At 45.6% G+C, this 20,027-nt stretch overlaps 1 protein-coding gene across 3 annotated transcripts; it reads left to right on the top strand.

The window, feature by feature from the left end:
* The first annotated feature begins 15 nt into the window (after positions 1 to 15).
* Positions 16 to 19,232, top strand: YWHAE (tyrosine 3-monooxygenase/tryptophan 5-monooxygenase activation protein epsilon). Of its 3 annotated transcripts, XM_052689170.1 has the most exons (7): positions 16 to 209; positions 8,889 to 9,088; positions 13,496 to 13,602; positions 14,283 to 14,489; positions 15,207 to 15,343; positions 17,090 to 17,136; positions 18,650 to 19,232. In XM_052689170.1, the coding sequence occupies exons 1-6, from the start codon at positions 146 to 148 to the stop codon at positions 17,095 to 17,097; spliced, it is 723 nt and encodes a 240-aa protein (XP_052545130.1). In that variant the 5' UTR covers positions 16 to 145; the 3' UTR covers positions 17,098 to 17,136; positions 18,650 to 19,232. The 3 variants fall into 3 exon arrangements, with proteins under 3 accessions (XP_052545130.1, XP_052545129.1, XP_052545131.1); XM_052689169.1 differs by lacking the exon at positions 17,090 to 17,136 and having other exon boundaries at positions 17 to 209; XM_052689171.1 differs by lacking the exons at positions 16 to 209; positions 17,090 to 17,136 and adding an exon at positions 3,367 to 3,458.
* The last annotated feature ends 795 nt before the right edge of the window (positions 19,233 to 20,027 follow it).

Below are 20,027 nucleotides of genomic sequence, written 5' to 3'. Positions count from 1 at the left end.
TTGTGGAAGTGCCCGGATGCAGCGGGAGGCGGTGCTGCCGCCATATTTGCCCGGAGAGCAGCGAGCTGGTAGCCGCTGAGCCCCCCAGACCCCATCGGCTTCCATCCGCCCCGTACGCTCCCCGACGCCGCTCCGCCTGCAGGACATGGACGATCGGGAGGACCTCGTCTATCAGGCTAAGTTGGCCGAGCAGGCCGAGCGCTACGATGGTGAGCGCCGGCTGGGAAGGCCGTGCAAGGCCAAGGGGAGAGGGAGGGAGCGGCCACAAAATGGCGGCTGGGCGGGGGCGGGGGGGCAGGGGCGGAGGAGGGGGGCGCCGACAAAATGGCGACGGGGAGCGCCCCGAGGGCCGCGGAGCCGGGGATGGGGGGCCCCGAACGAGCGGGCGGCTGCGGCCTGGGCGTGGCCCGCTTCGGGGGGCGGTGGCGGCAGAAGCCGGGAATAAAATGGCGGCCGCGAAGGGCGAGTCCCGGGGGGGAAGGGGAGCCGCCCCCGCCTCGGGGGTCCGACAAAGAGACCCCGCATCCTGCGGGTGGCGGCGGCAGCGGGCGGCTCACCTGTGGTGCGGGGCCGTGCCGCCCTCCGGCCCCGCGGAGCTCGGCGCTGTGGGGCCGAGGTTGGTTCGCCGCAGACAACGCCCCGCGCCGGCCCTCGAGAGGCGATGCCGGAGGGGCCCGAGGGAGCGGGATGGCGCTTCTCTTTCTCTCCCTTCGCTTTCCGTTGGAGCCCGTAGAGGGACAGCTCTCACCCTGCAGCGCTGCCCGGCATTACCTAAAGGAAGAGCACATGCTCGCGTTACGTGCTGGAAATCATTACAGACCGTTTTACATTGCCGCTTTGTCTTTTTTTTTTTTTTTTTCTTTTTTCCCCCCTTGTTCACCTTATGAACAACTTCATGAGCTCTGTGCCTGATCCCTTCATAGCAGGGGAAAAAAGGGGCGGTGGGAAGGAGCTGGCAGCCCCGGGTGGTGTTTCTTGCCCCCAAAATGTCTGCCGTGTGAGTGTTCCCTTCAAGGTGCTTTTCTTGCCTATAGCAGAAAGGGCCTTTAATTTTCTCGGTGGTGTTAATCATCTGGGATTGTTCCTTCTGCCCTCAGACCCGTGTTTATGCATTTCAAGTGGAAGAAACACAAGTATGTGTATAGGGTGTGAGTACAGTTAGGTTTCATTTAGAAGTAGGGAGATGCTGTGGATTCTTGAGTTGGTCACAGTTTTCGCAGAGCAGAGGAGTCAGCTGGTGAGAATTAGGCATTGTTCTCCGAGTTATTGCTTAGAAACCTTCTGATAATGTGATTCCAAAACATCTGAGAAATACACATTTTGGGGAGGAAAACAGAACCTCAAATGAAGGAAGGAGTAATTAAGACCATCTGCAGTGAATGTTCTGGTAGGAAGTAGGGTAGGGATAAGAATCCCACTGGGTGACAGCAGTCAAATAGTCTCCTCACTGTTAATGTAGTGGCTTAAAGGGAAAAAATGCCCCCCAAACCTGGTATTGTGGGGTGACTGAGGTCCACCTCTGCAAGTAAGATGCAGCTCATAATAGGAGAGCAACATCTGTGGGTACAAGTGGTTGAGGAGGGGGTTGTAGATTTGGGGTGTGTTTGGTTTTTTTTGTCTCCTTGGCAGTGTGGGATGGGAAGGTGCATTGTTCTCCCTGCTGCCATCTTCCACAAAGACCACAAAGCAGTATTGCTGGAGTTGAGTGTTTGTGTGTGGGGTGGGGGAAGGTTTGTCCACCTGGTACAGGTGAGCGTCAGTGCAGCACTGAGCACTGGCTGTGGTTTGATTGGAACCCCAAACCAGCTGTCTGGGGGGTTAATCATCTTTGGGAGCTTTTGAGGTGTAACTGTCTGATGCTTTCCTAGATAAATGGTAAATCACTTTGGAAAGTAATCAGATCCCACCCCATCATAGCAATCTACAACACAGCCTGATTTCCTGACGAAAAAGAAAGGGTTGGTAGAGATTGCCTTTGTGTGGCATTTCTGTCAGGGCTTTCCATCCCAGTGCTCCCATGGATGTTTGCAGAATGAATTGGCTAGATCAGAATTCAGAGGCTTGTGGCTTCTGAATGGCAACGAGAACATTATCACTGAGGAGGTGATGATAAATTTAGTGTTCTTATCTTTAAAGCAATATTGTGGGTTTTAGACTTGCAGAATTCGTTGGCTTCGAGTTGAGTCAACAGATTTAAGGTGCATCCCTTAATTCTCTTAAAGGTGTCCTCCTTTCTCACGTCCCTGGCCTTGAAAAATATGTACTGTAGGTGCAGGTTTAGCATCTAATTCCGTGTTCTTGTTCAGTTGGAACCAATTAAAAAATGAAAAGTATATTTTGTTCTCATTTATATGAAATACTGCGTTCCTGCTGAGGCTGCTCACTGTGAATGAAAAGGTGTGGGGAAGTGAAGTGATGCTTAGTTTTGTTCTTTAGCTCTGTCTTTGAGATACGTGATGGTGAGGTAACAGTTAATAACTTTCAGATGCTACTGATGGTAAGTACTGGCTACAAATATGCTGGAATAGAAACCTGTTCTGCGACTTGAATATGAATGTAAAATGACAATTTTTAATGTTTAATGTTAGGATAGCATTACGTTCTGCCCCATCTTTCTCATTGAGACTCAGCATGCTGTGTGCTTAGAACAGCCATGATCCATGGCATTTAAGGCAGCTCCTAAGGTAGGCATCTAACAAGTTTTTTGTTTTTTTTTAGTTACATGACCCACTTAAGTTCTGAAGCTTGCAAGCTGTGCCTGCGAGTTGTTGGGAATCTAGTCCTGTGCCTGCACAGCCCTTGGGTACATTGGCCCAGATTAAGAGGACATCTTTCTTGGGTGCTTTTGCAGTGTAAATAACGCTTAAGCTGTGATCTCTAGAGATAGTGAGAGATCTGGGTGTCTGACTATCTTTACAGATCTGCTTAGGCATGTCATGACAGACCACAAAATGCCAGGAAGCTTACTTGTGTTAGAGTAAGCTTTGTGACAAATCATACTTACCTGCAGTTCACAGAATCATAAAATGGGCTGGGTTGAAAAGGACCACAGTGATCATCTGGTTTCACCCCCTGCTATGTGCAGTGTTGCCAACTACCAGACTGGGCTCCCAGAGCCACGTTGCCTTGAGTGCCTCCAAGGATGGGGCATCCACCACCTCCTTGGGCAACCTGTTCCAGTGTGTCACCACTCTCTGTGTGAAAACCCTCTTGAGTTCCTTCAAAGACTGTTATCAATAGTATAATATATGTATGAAATGTCTTTTCTGGGGAACAACTGGAGTAGATAAAACTGCGTTGGTTTATGAAATCACCTTACTAACGTTTTACTTTCTTACATCAAGAGATTGTATGTATCTGCGTTCTCACGGACTGCTGAATGTCAAAACTAACTCTCCGTTGCAGAAGCTAGGTAGCACCTTTCTTCTCATCAGTTGAGAAGCATGCTAGGATAGAAGGTAAGCTCTGGGTGAACACTGTGGGTGCTTCAGTCCTGCTAGCAGTTTTGTGCCACAGATCTTGAAATACATGATTTGAAATTTACCCAGGGTGAAGTAGGTGAGGATAATAGGTCAGTTTACAGCTGGGAAGAAGATAATTGGCAGCTCTTCTGATTCCCAGCACAGCAAGTCAACATGTAACTCCCATGTTGCTGTTAACTCACTGCCAGAAAAGCAAGCCTTCACTCTGAAGGCAGTAAGGTGTGCTGCAGTACACTGAATCCAAGATCTGAACATGCTGTAGAATGAGTTGGCTCATGGTAGCAGGACTTGCAGTTACAGCTTGATGAAGAATCAAGTTCTCATTTCTGACACAGATTAATGATTAAGTTGTTCATTATTTTCAGTGTGCAGTGGTCCTCTTTCAGGTAAATAATGTACATGTGTCTAAGGGGTGTAATTCACCTCTCCCAGCAGAGTTCTGTGAGAAGACCCTCCATAATTTCCTTCCTGAAGCTTCTGAGATACCAGAAGTGTTGAGCATCCAAACTTAGATGGCTTGGTGCTCTGCAGGGAGGCCACATACTGGGTAGTGCCCACTAACTTGCTCAAGTCCTTGTGTAAGGAGACTGTAGTAGCAGATCTCAGTCAAACTGAAACGTGTGATGAAACTCAGCCCTTGTGTTTGCCTGTGTCTGCTTTCAAACTGACTCTTGTTAGTAGTCCTCTTTGTTCTAGGAAAACACATCTTCCCAACTTGAAGATGTAGAAATGACTTAGAAATTGTGTTGGTAGTCTGTGGGATTGATTGTGCAGAAAATGCCACTGTTACTTGGATTATTTGGCCTAGATCATGTCTATCTTCAAGAGCATTAAAGTAGTTACAAGTGGTTTGCAGAACTGTGTGGTGCAGAGTCGTACAGTCAAATGTTGGAGTTGTCTGGGATGCACAGGCAGTTAAAATCTTAGTTTCTGTTGCCTTGGATTTGGAGCTGATGACTGCAGTGAGGAGGATGGTGCCTGCTGATATCAAATGGATCAGAGGGCTGCACGTCTGGAGAGAATGGAATCTATAGGCTGTAGTTCTCATGGTTACACATCACTTAACAGGGAAAACATGTGCCATTATTTCTCCTGCTCTCTGGTCTTTATTGCTCTTAGCAATTTGCTCTGACTATTAAATTAGTACTGAACATTCTTTTTTTTCTGGATCCACTTACAAACGCTAGCATACTTCCTAGCAGTGATCACTGTGTGGTTCCACTGGTGATCTTACTCTGCTCTGAGCACTGAGCCTGTATTCATGCCGTTTGCTCTCTTTCAGCCAAGTGTCCGTCCGTGGGAGGATCTGATCTGTATCTGATAGCAGTAGAGTTCGTTAAAGAACCTCGGTGAGGGGCCCTGGCAAATGCCTCGAGGAAATCTGGGTAGATTGAATCCCTCGTGTCCTCCTTGTCCATGGGTGTGACTTGCTCAGAGCTGCAGAGTGGATCTGTGGGGCATTGTGTGCACTTACAGAAAGCCATGCTCTTCAATATAGCATTTATGATCCACTCATTATTTTTTTTTAATGAAATAATTGCTCTTGAGCACTTGGAAGTGTTACGTTAATAGCAGTTCTCCTTTAATATCTGCTGGCACGTTTCTTAAAAGCCTTCTTCCTTCTGCTGCTGAAATCTTAGAGAACATGCATGAGTTGAGGATCAGGTACTGCATTCTGGGTCCTTCTGGTGTGTTGGTGGCTGTGTTTGGGTCGTGCCTTTACCAGTACTGCAAATACTGGTTGTGGTGAACACAGGTGAGCTAAGAGGCACTGTCTTCCCCCATCAGCCATAGCTCAGGCCAAGTGGTTTCTGTTGCCACTTGTGTTAATTACTGACCTAGACTTGCATTTTCAGTCTGAGTAGCATAGATGATAATGCTGTCAGGTTTGTTCTGGTGTTGTTTGATGCACAGTGCTGCTCCTTCCTAAGGTCTGCTGTTAAATGTTGGATTCTGTTTGGAAAAGCTTGTAATTCTTCCAGAAAATGTGCAGCGTGTTGCCTTCTTCTATTCTTTACACAAGGATGCTCCAGTTCCTGAATTGTTGGGACTTCTGGAGTTTGAGGAACAGAAAATAGTTGGAGTGTGTCTTTATTTTTCCCCCTGATAAAGAGATGTTCGCTCTTTTGTTCTGTATGTTTCCTCATCACTTGTGCCCTAATAGATGGCTGTCAGTGCTGTGCTTCTTAACTCTTCTAAACTTCCCCCATTACTTTTTAGTGCACACTAAATTAACTTTGTGGCTTTGTGTGGGTCCATTAGCATTTAAAGCAAATGGCTTTATTTCTTGCACAAGGGTTGTCTGTTCTGGAGGCTTCTCTGCTTTGTGATGGATTGCAGTCCTCCCATAGAAGTACACTACTGCATTGTATTGTTCTTGTTCCATGGTTGTGCTTTCAAGGCACTGTGTTTTAGATCAGTTCATTTGACTATATATCTATATCTATATATCTATCTATATATATATATACTTATTTTTAAAGAAATGGATACACCTTCAGCATTTAAAACTTCAGTTTTGGCTGTTCCTCTACCTATTGGAAAAGGTAGAAAAACTGTAGTTCTGTTTAAGGGATTTAAAAAGCTTCATTGTGATTCACAGGCACACCAAACTCTGTATTTTGGGACTTAAAGCTGTAATCTTCCTCCTCTCTAAAACAGAAGGCCCAGCCCCATGGCATGCACCCTCCTGTAGGTAGCAGCCCTCAGTGTGGCAGCCTCTGCCCTATTTCTTGGTGCTGCTCAGGCTGTGGCTGCGTCCTGTGTGTCCTCCATGTGGCTGCAGGTCAGTCAGCACATCGGTGCTGCCACAGCCAGCCGTGGTCCTGGCAGTGTTAGGGACAGATGACTAACAGTGCCCACATTGGTTTGGTGTGCTGTGCTGTGGAGGCACAGGCAGTGTTGTGTCTCTCTGAAATGCTTTTTTTTTCCCCCATAAAATATGTAAATAGAATTACCTGCTGAGTCAGAAATGTTCGTTTCTTGTAATACTTTTCAAAACCAGCCCATGGCAGAGGCCTGAGGAAGGACAGAAGGCTGTAGATCTCCAGAATATTCTCCTGCCCTCTCAATTTGTACTTTGGGGGTTTCCTGCTCTGATTGTGGCACGATGTGACAGTGGTATAATATGGTGACAGCCACGAGGCTTAATTACGAGCTCTTTTGGAATCCATGCAACGCTGCTACTTCTCTAATGCAGCATTAACATCTTCAGATGGGATGTGCAGTGAGTTGTCATTGCTGCCATAATCCTTCTTACTGAGATGTAATCTGAGACTTGTTCTTTGTCATGAACCATCTCCAAGCTTTTCATCTCTGCGTAGGATCTTCCAGGCAGCTGAAGCTGCACCTAGAATACAAAATACTTGTTCTGCTTGTGGCCATGTCTTTGTATAGAATATTTCTTGGTCTAGAATAAGGCTGCTTTTTTTTTTCCCAATTGGTGAATGTACAGGTGTGCTCCTTCATTTTTCAAGGATGTAGAGTCCAGAAACTTGCTGTACGTGTTTCTCACCTCCATGTTTCTGGAGCAGTTAATTATCTACATACATCACACTAACGTGTAAAGAGATGCAGAGCTTTGGACACTGCATGTTTGGCTAAAGGATAGTGGTCATTTCCATCAGAACAAAGATCTTCACACTGATGGTGGATGCCTGGAAGTGAGCATGGAAGATGAAGAGCCCAGCATCTCCACCTCCTCTGTGGTCTCCACTTTCTAGAGGATATTTCTTCAGCTCATGAACTTCTGTGACTATCGAGTGAAAGGAGGGCTGTGCATTCATGGCTGCAGTGGCAGCTACATTCACAGGTTAATCTCTCAAGCTGAAGCTGCAGTACTATTTCAATTACTTTTCTTATCTGAGGGCAGTTAAACATTAAGCTAAACTACGAGCCGTATGGTTCTTGCTGAAGCTTGACAGAGGTACCAACTAGCAGGGACTGCAAGTCTTCATTTGTGTTCGTTGTCCTTCACAAGAGCAAACGCTGAGGCAGGCAGACTGCCTCGAATGTACCTGTGCTGCATAAGGAGCATCAAAATCTGAGCACAGAACTCATAGTTTAAGGAAAAAAATCAAAGTTTTCAAGTGATTTGAGTAGATGGCAGGGTCATTCTTTAGGAAATAAATCCTAGAGCATCCGCTGTTTAAGTTGCTTGCTGTAACTGTGTAGTACTGCTTTGAACTTGGCTAGTTTAAATTACAAGACTGTGCTTATGTTAACTGGATTTAAAGAGTGGTTTAGGATGACTTTTTGAAAGCATCACTTTTCGTCACTTCAGGAGCTGGAGCAGCAGAATGTACTGCTAGAGGTAGGGCTGTTTTTTCTCCTGATGAGAACAGAGCTGCTATTAAATTGTCCTGCATATATGGCAGCCTGCTGGAGACTGATAACAGCATTCCTGCAAGGGAGAAAATTGAGGCTAGAGTTCTATTACTGAAATGGCTTCTGCCTGCAAAGGTGATGAGTTTTGGCACCTGATGGGAAGAGGGAATGACAGTTCAGATTCACTTGCTGCTTCTTACTGCAGAACACGTGGATGTTTGGGGGTGCAGGAGGATGAGGATGTGATGTAGGTAGGGTTAGTGTGCTGCTGAGGGCTCGGTCTCTCATTAATGGCTTTCCTGTCTGTGGGATTCTCATCTGCTCTAGAAGGTGAAAGGTAAAGGTTGAATGAGCTGAAGCACTCTTTGGCAGAAGATAACGTAGGGCTTCTGGGAGCTCAGACCAGGCTCTCAGCTCATAGGTAATAATTTCAGCCTTTATTTTTCTGTTGTGTCATAGGAAATCATAATGTGATGAGGTAATGAAAGGATTAAAGCCTTCCTTAAGTAGTTCAGGCTTTTACTTTCATTTGGATATAGAAAAGCTGTATATAGGAATCATTTTTTTCACCTGAGGTTTGGAAGTCTTTTCTAAATGGTTTAAGCTATAAATACGAGTTACATTCAGCGTGTTATTTTTCCAGTGCAAGCAGCTGTGTGGCATGGCTAGGTGGTGCTGCTCTGCTTATCCTCAGGAGGGCTCTTTTGTCACTTCTCCAAGCAGTTAATTTTTCTTCTGATGGTTTCCACTTGCAACTTCGACTTTCTTCCCTAATGGCAGCATTCTTGCTGCTTTGCTTCCATGGGATCCTTCTGCTAAGCTGGTTTTGTTTGTGTCTCAAACTGTCTTTAAGGAATGTTTTGGGTGCCCCTGTCAAATGCACTTCAAAGAGTGTCAGGCAGTTCCTTTGTGTGGGTGCTCACTGCCTTGTTTGGAGCATTCCTCTGTAAAAACAAGGTGTAACTGTAGGAAAGGAGGAGGGAGCCTATTTTGACAAGTTATCATTAATGCACAGCTTCTCTTGAATGGTTTGAAAGATGTTTTAATGTTGAGAATAACTGCGTGACCTTTTCATCCTAGAAATGGTTGAATCAATGAAGAAAGTGGCTGGAATGGATGTGGAGTTGACAGTGGAAGAAAGAAACCTGCTTTCTGTTGCGTATAAAAACGTGATTGGAGCCAGAAGAGCTTCCTGGAGAATAATCAGCAGCATTGAACAGAAAGAAGAAAACAAAGGAGGAGAAGATAAATTAAAAATGATTCGGGAATATCGGCAAATGGTAAGATTTGTTGGTGCTGGAGCACAGTGCCATTTAGCTAAAAAAAAATCTGGACTCTGGGTTTGTATCCCTTAAGTTTAAGCACTCCCATGTTTGTAGGAACAGGGAGTATTAAGATATTGTGGTCATCTCAACTGTGAAACTTGGATGTGTAGTGAGCTGTAGGGCCTTGCTATTTTCTTCCTTCAGAAAGGGGGGAAGAATAGATGGAAATAACTGACTGGTGAGTCTAGTCAGCCTGTGCAGCTTTACCTAAAATGGAGAACTTGGAGCGAACTTAGCCTTTCATCAGTGAGGGCTAATGAAACGCTCGGCTGTTAGAACAGGGAGCTGTTCCTGCCCCCACCCTGGCCTCCTTAAGTGATGCTTTAATGTGGAGCAGACGTTCTCCTGTAGAAATGAAATCCGACGCGTTTCTGCAGAGCCTTCAGATCCATCCCTGCAGGATCACTGCCTCCACGGCTCCCATCTTCACTTGCAGAGAAACAGTGGAGTGTCTCTTTTAACCACCTGGCACTGATTCGTACACTGTCAGTGGAAACGATGTTGGCTTGGAACTCTTCTGAAGAATGGCTCTGGACTGCTTTCTTTTGACTCATAGCATTTGTTTGCTCCATGGAATTGTTCAAGTTCGGAGTTTCTAATTTTATACTGGCGTGCTGATGGGGTGAAGCTCTGCCAGTTACATACAGTCCCAAATACCGTTTTTTGATGGTATCTGAAGTCTTCCTAGCAGAGCATATAAATTAAGGCAGTATCATTTGTTTTAAACTTCATGCTTTCGAGTTTTGGTGGTTTTTTTTCCCTTTGCTTAACATTTTGTGGGCAGTTCATTATCTTTTCAGAGATCCTTTAATAGTGAGAAGACTTTTCATTGTCTCTGGATGTCTGTAGAATACATTGTTCTGCATTTCTATTTAAAGCAAGCAAGTGCTGTGCAGAGCAGACTGACGAGCAAGAAATGCATGCAGTCCTTGAAGTAGTGCATTGAGATAAATGTACGGGCCACACAGAGTGCACTGCTGTGCAACAGTACTTCCATCTGTTAAATTTTTCAAGGAAGAGCCATCACAGGTCCTTCTGGGTGCTGTAGGCTTTAGGTGGAAGAATGCAGTGGGGAGCACAGGAGTGCATTTCCATGCTGAAGAAAGAGCAGATGTGTCTGCCTGCCTGGCCTGGGTGCCCCGGAGGCTCGTGCTGTTGGCTGTAGCTGAAGTCCTGTTTGTAGTTACTGGAAGACTTACCTGGTACGTGGAGAGCATTAATGGGTTGGTCAAGACAGAATTTGAGCAATAAGGGCCTAAAGAATATATGCAAAGTTTTGGGTGCAGCTTCTCTTTTTCGCTGCTGAGAGCATGAGAGCTGCAGAACTGCCCTGCTGTCATACTCAGTGCCTGGGGGAGCAGGTGAGGTCTGGAGAGTTGGGGTTATCTTGCTTACTACCTGTCATGTCAACAAATACATACTGCTACTTCATTTCTCATTTTAAATTGAATGTTGTTAAGAGATCCTTCCTGTGCTTGCAAGACTTCAAGGAAGAAGAAGGGGGAAAAAAGTGCTTTTTTGGGGGACCAGCAGGCCAAGGTTAAAGTACTGGGGAGTGGACAGGAGCACTGGTGGAGAAATCCTCCCCTGTGACCAGACCCAGAGGTGGGCTGGCACAGCCAGAAATTGCTGCTTGAGTTGAAATAAAAGATGTAGTTTGTGTGCAAGTAATGGACGTTTCTTTTCTGTGTTGGTGTTTGTTATAATTTAACAGTTCTTGGTTGTGTTCAGACTCCATAGACCTTAAGTTACGAGCCAGTATGACTTGGGAAGCATCTCAAGGGGTGATGGTGTGAGATGTTAAGGCAGATGTAGCAGAACGCATCGTAGCCATGTGGAAAAAATGCTGCCTATGTGATTCCTGCTTTATTTTGGGCGTGTGGCCACGTGGATGTGCAGAAGTGGAGTTCCTGGCTCCATTGCATCTCTGTGGATGAGAACACAGGCTTTCTTAGCTTGTCCTTGAGCGGATGAAGCAGCGTGTGTTTGCAGACGGTGCAGCTCACATCCTCGCTCTAAGACCAAATCCCTTCACTAATAGCATAGGCCAAGTGTTCCCCTCCCCCTTAAGGTCTGTATTTACGTGTGTTTTAGTGCTTGTGTTTAGCAAGCTGGGCTGTGTTTTGGGGAAGCTGCAGGGCTGCCTTCGCCTCTTCATACATAGCCTGCACGTTAGGCTGTGTGTTGATGTGCTCTTTGTTTTTCAGGGGCACAAGGAGGAAGGCAGCTCACAGGTTTCAGCAGCTGCTGCCTACTGCACTGGTTTCATGCTGCATCCCAGTTATGAGGCACAGCTCTTCTGTGGGCTAAATGCTGAACTAGGGCAAGGAATTAGAGCAGGCCCTGACCTCCTGGTGGTTTCCAGTAAGTTTCTTTGTTGCAGTCGCCAGGTGGTTTACAGGGCTCTGTACCTGCAGAGCTGAGAACACAATCTGAAATCTGCTTAAACCAGCACTGCTATTAAAGGAAGGCACAGTAGTGACCACTGCACACCTACTGGGATGAGCCATCTCTCCTTGCCAGTCAGAGCCTGTAGTTCTGTGTGTTGTGTTTTGAGCTGTAAAACTGCCTGTTCCGAGCGCTCTGCACGGGTGTAGTGTGGGCTCCCGTGCTGGCTTTGCAAAGCTCAGTGATCCAGTCTGAGTGAAGATCCTTTCTATAAAAGATCTCTTAGGATTTGGGGAGAGGGGAGTGGGGTGGGGTGGGAGGTTTATTTTTTGTTCTTAACACAGTGTGCTGGCCAGCAGCTGATCTCTGGTAACTCATGTGAGTGATCTTTGAAACACAGCTGAAAAAGGTCTGAGATGAAATGAAATGTGTGGTTTAACAAAAGAAGATCAGAAACTGATTTATTCTTTGCAGTTTTGCTGAAGATCTCTGCAAAAGAAGTCATTGAGAAAGAGGATCAAGAGGAAAGAAGTTTGCAGGAACTGACTGCTGGCAAAGGTTTTATAGCTTTTGTAGCACAAGAATATATGAAGTAGATACTTCAAGTGACCATATTTCAGCAACTTCCTTAAGCATTTGTCACGTAACTAAGTATAGCAGTTAACTCTCCCCTTGAGTGTTGGGGCATCCCGACATTGTTTACACAGACATCTGCTGCAGATGAATTTACCTAAAGGAGCTTTTCCATGTCTGTAACTTAGTTGGAATGTGCCAGTTTAACTGCTTTGAGATCTGCACCCTCGAGAGCTCTTGAGGGTAGATGTGAGTACAGACCGTGATGGTTTGGGAGCTCTGCAGTGATGCTGCATGGTGAGAGCATCGCTGTGTGAGAGAAAGCTGCATGGTGGAGGGCTGAGAAGGGCAGTGGCTGCCTGTGGTGTGAGATGGGCAACTCCTGGGGCAGCTCATTGAAGCTGATGTTGATGCCTTCCCTTGAAAACCTCTGCTTTACGGAACCTAACAGTGGCTTGAGCCAAAGTTGTCTCTAGCTGTTACTGTGCAAGTTAGTGCTGAATTGTGAGAGAGCAGCGGGGGGTTGCTGTGCACTTTGCCAACCCCTCCTACTGCGAGTAACAAGGAATGCTTGGAACAAATCTGTTGTGGGCAATGCTGATGTGCCGAGACAGTTTTTAGGTTGTTTTTCTTGAAGGTGCTTCATTTCTTTGCTTTCAAGTGTGACACTTCCTATGGTAGAAACCAGCCTTGTAACCCTTGCTTTATATTTTAAATCAGGAAGAAGAAGTGATGTGGCCGTTTCCATCCGTGGCTGTTAAAGTCCTCATATAAGACTTTATTGGTTTTCCTTTGTTGCTGACCTTGCTGTTAGTGCTTATGGTTTTTGCTGTGCTTTGCTTGTTTTATCACCTGCTCCTGAAGTTTGTATTTTTTCTGGACTTGTTTCTTCTGTCTGACACTTTTGATCTGTTATTACAGGTTTTTGTTGTAGGGCTCTCTGTTAGACTGTGTGTCCCAGGTGGGCAGTGACAACCTGTTGTGAATGTGCAGCTTAACCCAAGGATGAGATGGAGTTGAGCATTGATTGTTCCCCTCCACCATTACCACCTCAGGGCAGCCTTCCAGGCTCAGAACTGTGAGGCATTGGTTGTGCAAGTCTTGCAGTGAGGAACGATATGCTGAGACAGACGTAATGCAACTGTCCAGCAAGATGTTTTCCAGGGAATGTGTGATTCTGTTACTCAGTTATGCATTTCATCATCCATCAGTCCTTGCCTCTGTGTCCCAGCTAATTGCCCCGTGCTGTTTTTGTTTAATGTACCTGTGGACAGCTGAATTTTTATTCTGTTTTTTGTTTTCCCCCTCCTTGGATTTCTGTCACCTGTTTGATATTGTTTTTGCAACAGCCTTTCAGTCTCAGTGCTGACCTTGCCTCGTTGTGGTTATTTTTCTTTTTAGGTTGAGACTGAACTGAAGTTAATCTGTTGTGACATTCTGGATGTACTGGACAAACACCTCATTCCAGCAGCTAACACTGGCGAGTCCAAGGTTTTCTATTACAAAATGTAAGTGTTGCCATGCGAGGCGAGGGCTGCGTGTTGGAGCTGGAATAGATAACAAGAGTACAGTGGCTACAAATGGTTGTTTTTCTGCACAGTTGAGGATGGTAATTTCTTCCTGGAAGAGGGCAGTTCAGTTGTGTGTAATGAATATCCCTTTTTGTCTGCTTTTGGGGTGTTGGTGGCAGACAGGAGCTTTAGGCCAGTTCAGAACAAGATGCTCAGAGCTTCTCAGGAGCTGTTGTGCAGATTTGAAGTGTACTAACCATTTTCTCTGAGGTAATACAGGGTCTCATCTCTGCTGTAGTGCTTCCTTGTATGAGCTGTGATCGTCCAATCTTGAAGTGTCTTTAAATGATCCCCTCTATTTGAGGTATCCCTATTGCTGCAGGTTTAACAAAACCTGGCTATTAGTTGAGGTGCAGTTGTACAGCTGCACAGGGGGGTCATGGGGAGAACAGTACTGTGACTTCTGTGCCAGTGCAACAGAAATTAAATGCAGATATTTTTTTCCTGCTCAAACCTCGGCTTGAAACTCACCGAGGCCCCGAGGTCTGGACAGTAATTCAGCAGTAACATCCCTTACTGCGTAAATGTATAACATAGATTTTGGAACTAAGCAGTTTTTGTGGCTGGTGTGGAAGTAAAGACTAACGAGTTCTCGTTTGTTCTGTTCTTGCTTTCAGGAAGGGGGACTACCATAGGTATCTGGCTGAGTTTGCCACAGGAAATGACAGGAAGGAGGCTGCAGAGAACAGCTTGGTGGCTTACAAGGCTGCTAGTGATATTGCAATGACAGAACTCCCACCAACACATCCTATCCGCCTAGGACTTGCCCTCAACTTCTCTGTATTCTACTATGAAATTCTTAATTCTCCTGATCGTGCCTGCAGGTGACTGAGAAGATGGGGGGATTTTCTGTGAATGCTCAACAAGCTGAATGTGATTCCCAGCTGGGTGTAATGTCTTCTAACTCAAACACTGGGCTGGCTTTTTTCTTGCTTTGTTTGAGGTTAAGGCTTTCAGCTTTCCCTTTTCAGCCCATATGCATTTGTTTATCTGAGAGTAGATTACTGGGGAAGCAGAACAGCATTAACTTTGGATCAGTGAACCAGTGGCAGCTTGACAGCTTGCACGTTAACTGTGCACGTCCTCATCCTCAAGAGGTGTAACTGAACTTGACTCTTGCTGCTGGCTCCTCAACAAGTCTTACACAACGTAGGAGAGGTCGTGGTCACGGAAATGAGTGACATCTACAGAATTATGATCTCATCTATCTTTAGGGATTTAGTTTGCATGGGCATGAAAATGAGGAACAAAGCAAATGGAGTGTTTCAGACCTGTCCTTGCAGGTTAGGTAAATACTTTCTTAAAGCTTTTAGCGAACAGCAGCGCTGCAGGGTGTAGTAATGTTTAAGGAAACATAGATTGAGTCAGAACTGTTCTTAGGCTCACAAAGTAGTCAGTTTTGAAGAAGAAAAAAGTCATAGAGGCTGTGGTTGTCATACAGCCAACTAGAAGATGGGTGCTCTGAGTAATGGGCTCGGTGTGTAGGCTTCTGAATTCCCTTTCTTAGTTGATGTTAAACTGGATTTATTCTGTGCTTACAGGTTGGCGAAAGCAGCTTTTGATGATGCTATTGCAGAACTGGATACGCTGAGTGAAGAAAGCTATAAGGACTCTACACTTATCATGCAGTTGTTACGTGATAACCTGACACTATGGACTTCAGACATGCAGGGTGATGGTAAGTGAGCTCAGCTCTGAACTCCTGCCTCTCCTCATTCTTGCCCAGAAAACATTTAGAAAATATTTACATCATGAATGGCAGCAGTAAAAACACTGACAAGGAAACTCTGTCAGCTAAAGGTGTGAGATAAGTAATGTTGTAAACATCAGTGGTTATTTTAAAAGCAGTGGCTTAATTAGTCTGTTTCGTTAGTGGCTTGTCACGTTCCTCTTCCAGTTCCCCTTTCAACCAGATATGAATGTCCAGTGCAGGAGGAAGTATTGTGAGTGGTCTGGTTCCTTCTCAGGTCACTTCTGATATTTGGATGTTCGAAAAGCTTTTCCTTCTTGAAGTACTGCCAGCAGATGTTAGGCTTGTGCCTCCACAGAGGGCATTGCCAGAGCAGAGACTGAGTGTCCCCAGCATGGGGCAGGGAGCGCTGCTGACTGACAGCTGGCAGTTATTTGGTCCTAAGGAGGCTTTTTTCTCTTAGACTCTGGCATACAGTGCCAGGTGTAAATTGCATCGTTTGCCTTGTCCACTTCTGGCAGTTTAAACAACTTTATCAAGAGAGAGAAGTTGTGCTTTTTGTTTGTTTAAAAAAAAAAAAAGTTCTGGGAAGAAGTTTTCAAAAACGCTGTTTTTTCTTTTACCTTAAGAGAAGAATGTGAGTCCTGCTGGAAGCATGTTGCACACTTAAATACTCAGAGGTCTGGAACAACATTGCAGCTTGACTTCAGATCCTAAATAAAACTGTAGGATGCTTATTTAAGACATTACTTGTACCATGGTGGTAGTCAGAGGGCTTCTCTGTCCAGTGCTGTATCCCCCTGAAAGCAGCTGTAGCATTGCAGACTTCCTGCATGTTACCATGTGGATGCTGCAGTTAAAATGTTACCCCGTTTTCTTTGGGCTTCCACCTACTGTAGGTGGATCAGCAGAGACACTGCTGTAACACTGCAGTGCTGTTAGGTGCCTTCCTTGCTGTGCTGAGGCACTGGGAAAGAAATTTCAGCACAGCTCACAAGGCTGGATGGCTGATGTGAGGTAATAGCACTGGAACATCTTCCAGAAGTAACTGCATGTGAGCTGTGTGACATTTCATTTCATACCACAGAAATGTAACTGTTTGCAGAGGCTCTTTACATACCTCTTTTGCATAATCCACGTTCAGATTTCTCATGTCATCATTAGCTCTGTAGCACAGAAAACCAGTGTTTCTGTTGTTCTGAAGCAGTTCAGAATCGTGTTGTTACTGTGCATGGTGCATTCCAGAAGGACTGATTACAAAACTGCAAATACTGCAGAACTGCTTAAAACTCTTCTGCAGCTCAAGTTCCCAAAGAATGCAGTGTTTGAGTGATGTGCACACATGGAGGTGCCAAGCTGTGCTTTCTGACAGCATGCAGTGGATGCACGGAGTGCATTTGAAGCAGTTACTTCCAGAACTCAGTGTCCCAGAGTGGCCTGGAGCCTTTAAGTACAGGCAGACGTTAATGGTGGCATTCAGAAAGGTGCTCGCTGTTACTGCTTTCCTGAGGGGTGGTGGTGACTTCCAAAAAGCCTTTTGATCGTTTTGCCCACCTCGGGTTCAGTGGTGTAGGCTGCAGTGACATCCTGCAGTGGAGCATTGCTCAGCTGCTGCACCTCTTCATCTCGTGCACCATGTTTCCCCCTGCCATAGACGAGCTGTTCAGTTTACTTCCACGCTTGTGATGTCGTCTTCATATGATTCCTGTTCTCCCCTTCTTTCCTGCTGTATAGATTCCTAAAGGAAAGTCCAACTGTTCTTTTCCTAAAAAGTCTACTTTGTAAGTCCTTGTCATGGCTCAATGAGCTTTGCAGCCTCAGTTTTCCTCTGATCACTAATCATGCTTGCCTCTGTCACTGTTTTGCTGCTGACAACTGCTTGTATCTTGGGCTCCATCCCAGGGCTGAGCGATGTTCTGATCTCTGAGCTGTAGCTCAGGTCTGATACGTGTAACTAAGTTCCAACGTAACCCCAGTGTTTGGGAATTGAGCTGCGTACCTGGATGGAATATTAAGAATATTTAGGCATGAAAAGTACTTCCACTATTGCCTGTTACAGGACTATTTGCTTAAGTGCATTGGCTAGAGCATGCTCAGATCTTCTAATCGTCATCTTTGCTTAGGGCCTTGGCATTCTTCATTTGGACAACCTGTTTTTGTAGTTCTAAATGTAAATTTTGTTGTTGAACGCCATGTAGCCTGTGTGGAGAGAGTGTCAGGGATTGGAAGGGACCTCAAAAGATCATCTTAGTCCAGCCCCTCTGCCAGAGCAGGAGGCCACTCTCCCAAAGTGTGCCTTGCGTTGTGCCTGGTGGAACTGTGGATCTGGATATGCTCTGAGCAGGCATTCGGATGATGTACTAAAAGTCATTGGTCTCATCTGAGTGGGTTTCATTGCAAATCATGTTTTGGACAGTTCTTGTTTGTGTGCCTTTAAGAGAGTGCTGTGTCACCTGGCTGAGGATCGTTGTGAAGAAAGCATTTGTTCAGTCTGCAGTCAGTTAGCCTAATGTTGCATGCACTGTGGCCACAGCTGCAGTATGGTAACCTCTCCCTGCTGAGGCAGGGCTGTGAGCATTGCATGCACCTCCTGCCTGAGCCCTTAGGGTGGGCTTCCATTGCACTGCATGTTGCAGCCTGGTTGGACAGGTCCAAACCGGCTGCTTTTCCATAGGACACGAATTTCCACAAAGCATTCTTAATCACCTCAAGCCCAGGATTTCTTGTCATGTTGGATTTTACAGCAGGGAAGGTTGTTCACCTGTCACTGGTGCCATTCTGTAAACTGGACTGCAGTCAGTTGCAGTTGCTGAGGCTGAGTGGGCTTAGGAAAAAATACTGGCGTTCTTTGGTGTTTTTGGTGCACAGTTTGTGGTGGCTGGTTGGTGAGATGTCCTTAGGGATCCCCAGAGTAGAAATGGGGTTCCATAGGAAAGCGTTCTGTGATTAAAGGACCTGCAGCTGCTCTGATGGTTTCCATCCTGCTGTTTATCTCCTGCTCAGCACCAGGGCTGATGGCACACAGCTTTCAGGGTGCTGGTTCCTTGTCTGTCCTCACAACAGCGTGTTCTCATGGCGCTGCAGTTATGGGATGAAGGGTGACCAGTTGGATCCAAGGCTTAATGCCCATGGAAGCTTTGCTCCAGAACTGGCTGTTATGAGCGCGTGTCGTTTGTGCAAGTGTGAGTGAGTGTGGAATTGCATGGAAGTATTAATCTTAGGCGCTTGTTAAGGCTTTCTTCAGGACTCATTTTTAGGAGCTAACTTCTTCCTTACTTCTAAATGCTTCCATAGGTGAAGAACAGAATAAAGAAGCGCTGCAGGATGTGGAAGATGAAAACCAGTGAGACACAAAGGCCAACAAGAGAACCCATCTCTGACCACCCTTCCCCCCTCCCCACAAAAACCCTCAGTGTCACTCTGAGAACCACCAAATCTGACTTTTACATTGGGTCTCAGAATTTAGGTTCCTGCCCTGTTGGGTTTCTTTATTTTTATTTTTTTTTACACAGTTTAAAAGTTCTTAAAGGCAAGAGTGAATTTCTGTGGATTTTACTGGTGCCAGCTTTTAGGTTCTTTAAGACACTAACAGGACTGCATAAAGGCTTTTCAGCATTACTGTGTTGTCTCCTGCCAGCCGTGGTGATGGCCATTAGAAGTGGATGTGACACCTGGAGGCTGTTAGACTTGTAGGGGAGAGATTCCTTATCACGAGGTAGCATGCATGTGGTGGCATTTTTTTTTTATAATTGTTTAAACTGAATTTTATACCGATGTTTAAACTTAATTGGATGTTTAGCTTGAAGTTGCAGGTTGCATTGGGATGTATATTGTAGTGGGGTTACTGTAATAAAAAAAAAAAAAGGAAAAAAAAAAATCCTTCCAAACTGCTGAAATGTTGCTGAAAAACATGGTGCTGGTAACAGTTCAACAATCCGTGGCTGCTCATTCTTGCCTACTCTTTACTTTTCCTCAAAGCAGGTTAGCATTGAAGGTGGCATTGATAAGCCTGCATGCGTGTTCAATATTTTTTCTTTTCTCCCTCCCCCCTCCCCATCTCCCTTCGCTCGCTCAACCTCTTTTGTTCAGTATGTGTAACTTGAAGCTAATTTGTACTACTGGATATCTGACTGGAGCCACAGATACAGAATCTGTATTGTTCTTACTGAAACACAGCATGGAATTAACATTAAACTTAAATAAAACAAACCTAAATTAAAAATGCCAAATACTACTATGACTTTCCTTTATATTACTTCAGCAAGAATAATTTTCCTCTGTTGCTTTGAATAGGAACGTTTGGAGAGGGGGGAAGAGAGGAGAGGAATAACAGCACTGCTTTCCTTCTGTGAGATCAGTTTACAGTTGAGCCCAGCTTCCTCGACAGCCTGCATTGCATCAGTTGGAGTCGGAGCTGCTCCACAGCACTTAGTCAGGTTTCCTTTGAACTCAGTGCACAAAGCACTGCTCATGTTTCTTTTGCTTGCCTCTAGAGGACGACTCTTCCAGTGCAGTTGAGTGGGAGAAGGGAAACACGTCAATGTAGAGCCTAAGAAGCTGAAGCCCTGGGAATCTTTGTAGGGGTGCTTGGCTCGGTGTGGCAGAAGGCAGCAGGAATGCTGCCCGTGAGGTGGTTTGGACCCAGGAACTTGGAGTTCAGTGGCCTGTGATG

Source organism: Tympanuchus pallidicinctus, unplaced genomic scaffold (assembly GCF_026119805.1).
Source record: "Tympanuchus pallidicinctus isolate F22 unplaced genomic scaffold, pur_lepc_1.0 scaffold24, whole genome shotgun sequence".
In the NCBI taxonomy this organism is placed as follows: Eukaryota; Metazoa; Chordata; class Aves; order Galliformes; family Phasianidae; genus Tympanuchus; species Tympanuchus pallidicinctus.
This window is presented reverse-complemented; position numbering and strand designations above follow the sequence as displayed.

Excerpts from the sequence above, each read along its gene's own strand:
- YWHAE (XM_052689169.1), top strand. The coding sequence starts at position 146 with ATGGACGATCGGGAGGACCTCGTCTATCAGGCTAAGTTGGCCGAGCAG. Across the intron at positions 13,603-14,282 it reads AAGGTTTTCTATTACAAAAT|GAAGGGGGACTACCATAGGT; the intron begins GTAAGTGTTGCC and ends TCTTGCTTTCAG. Across the intron at positions 14,490-15,206 it reads TCTCCTGATCGTGCCTGCAG|GTTGGCGAAAGCAGCTTTTG; the intron begins GTGACTGAGAAG and ends CTGTGCTTACAG.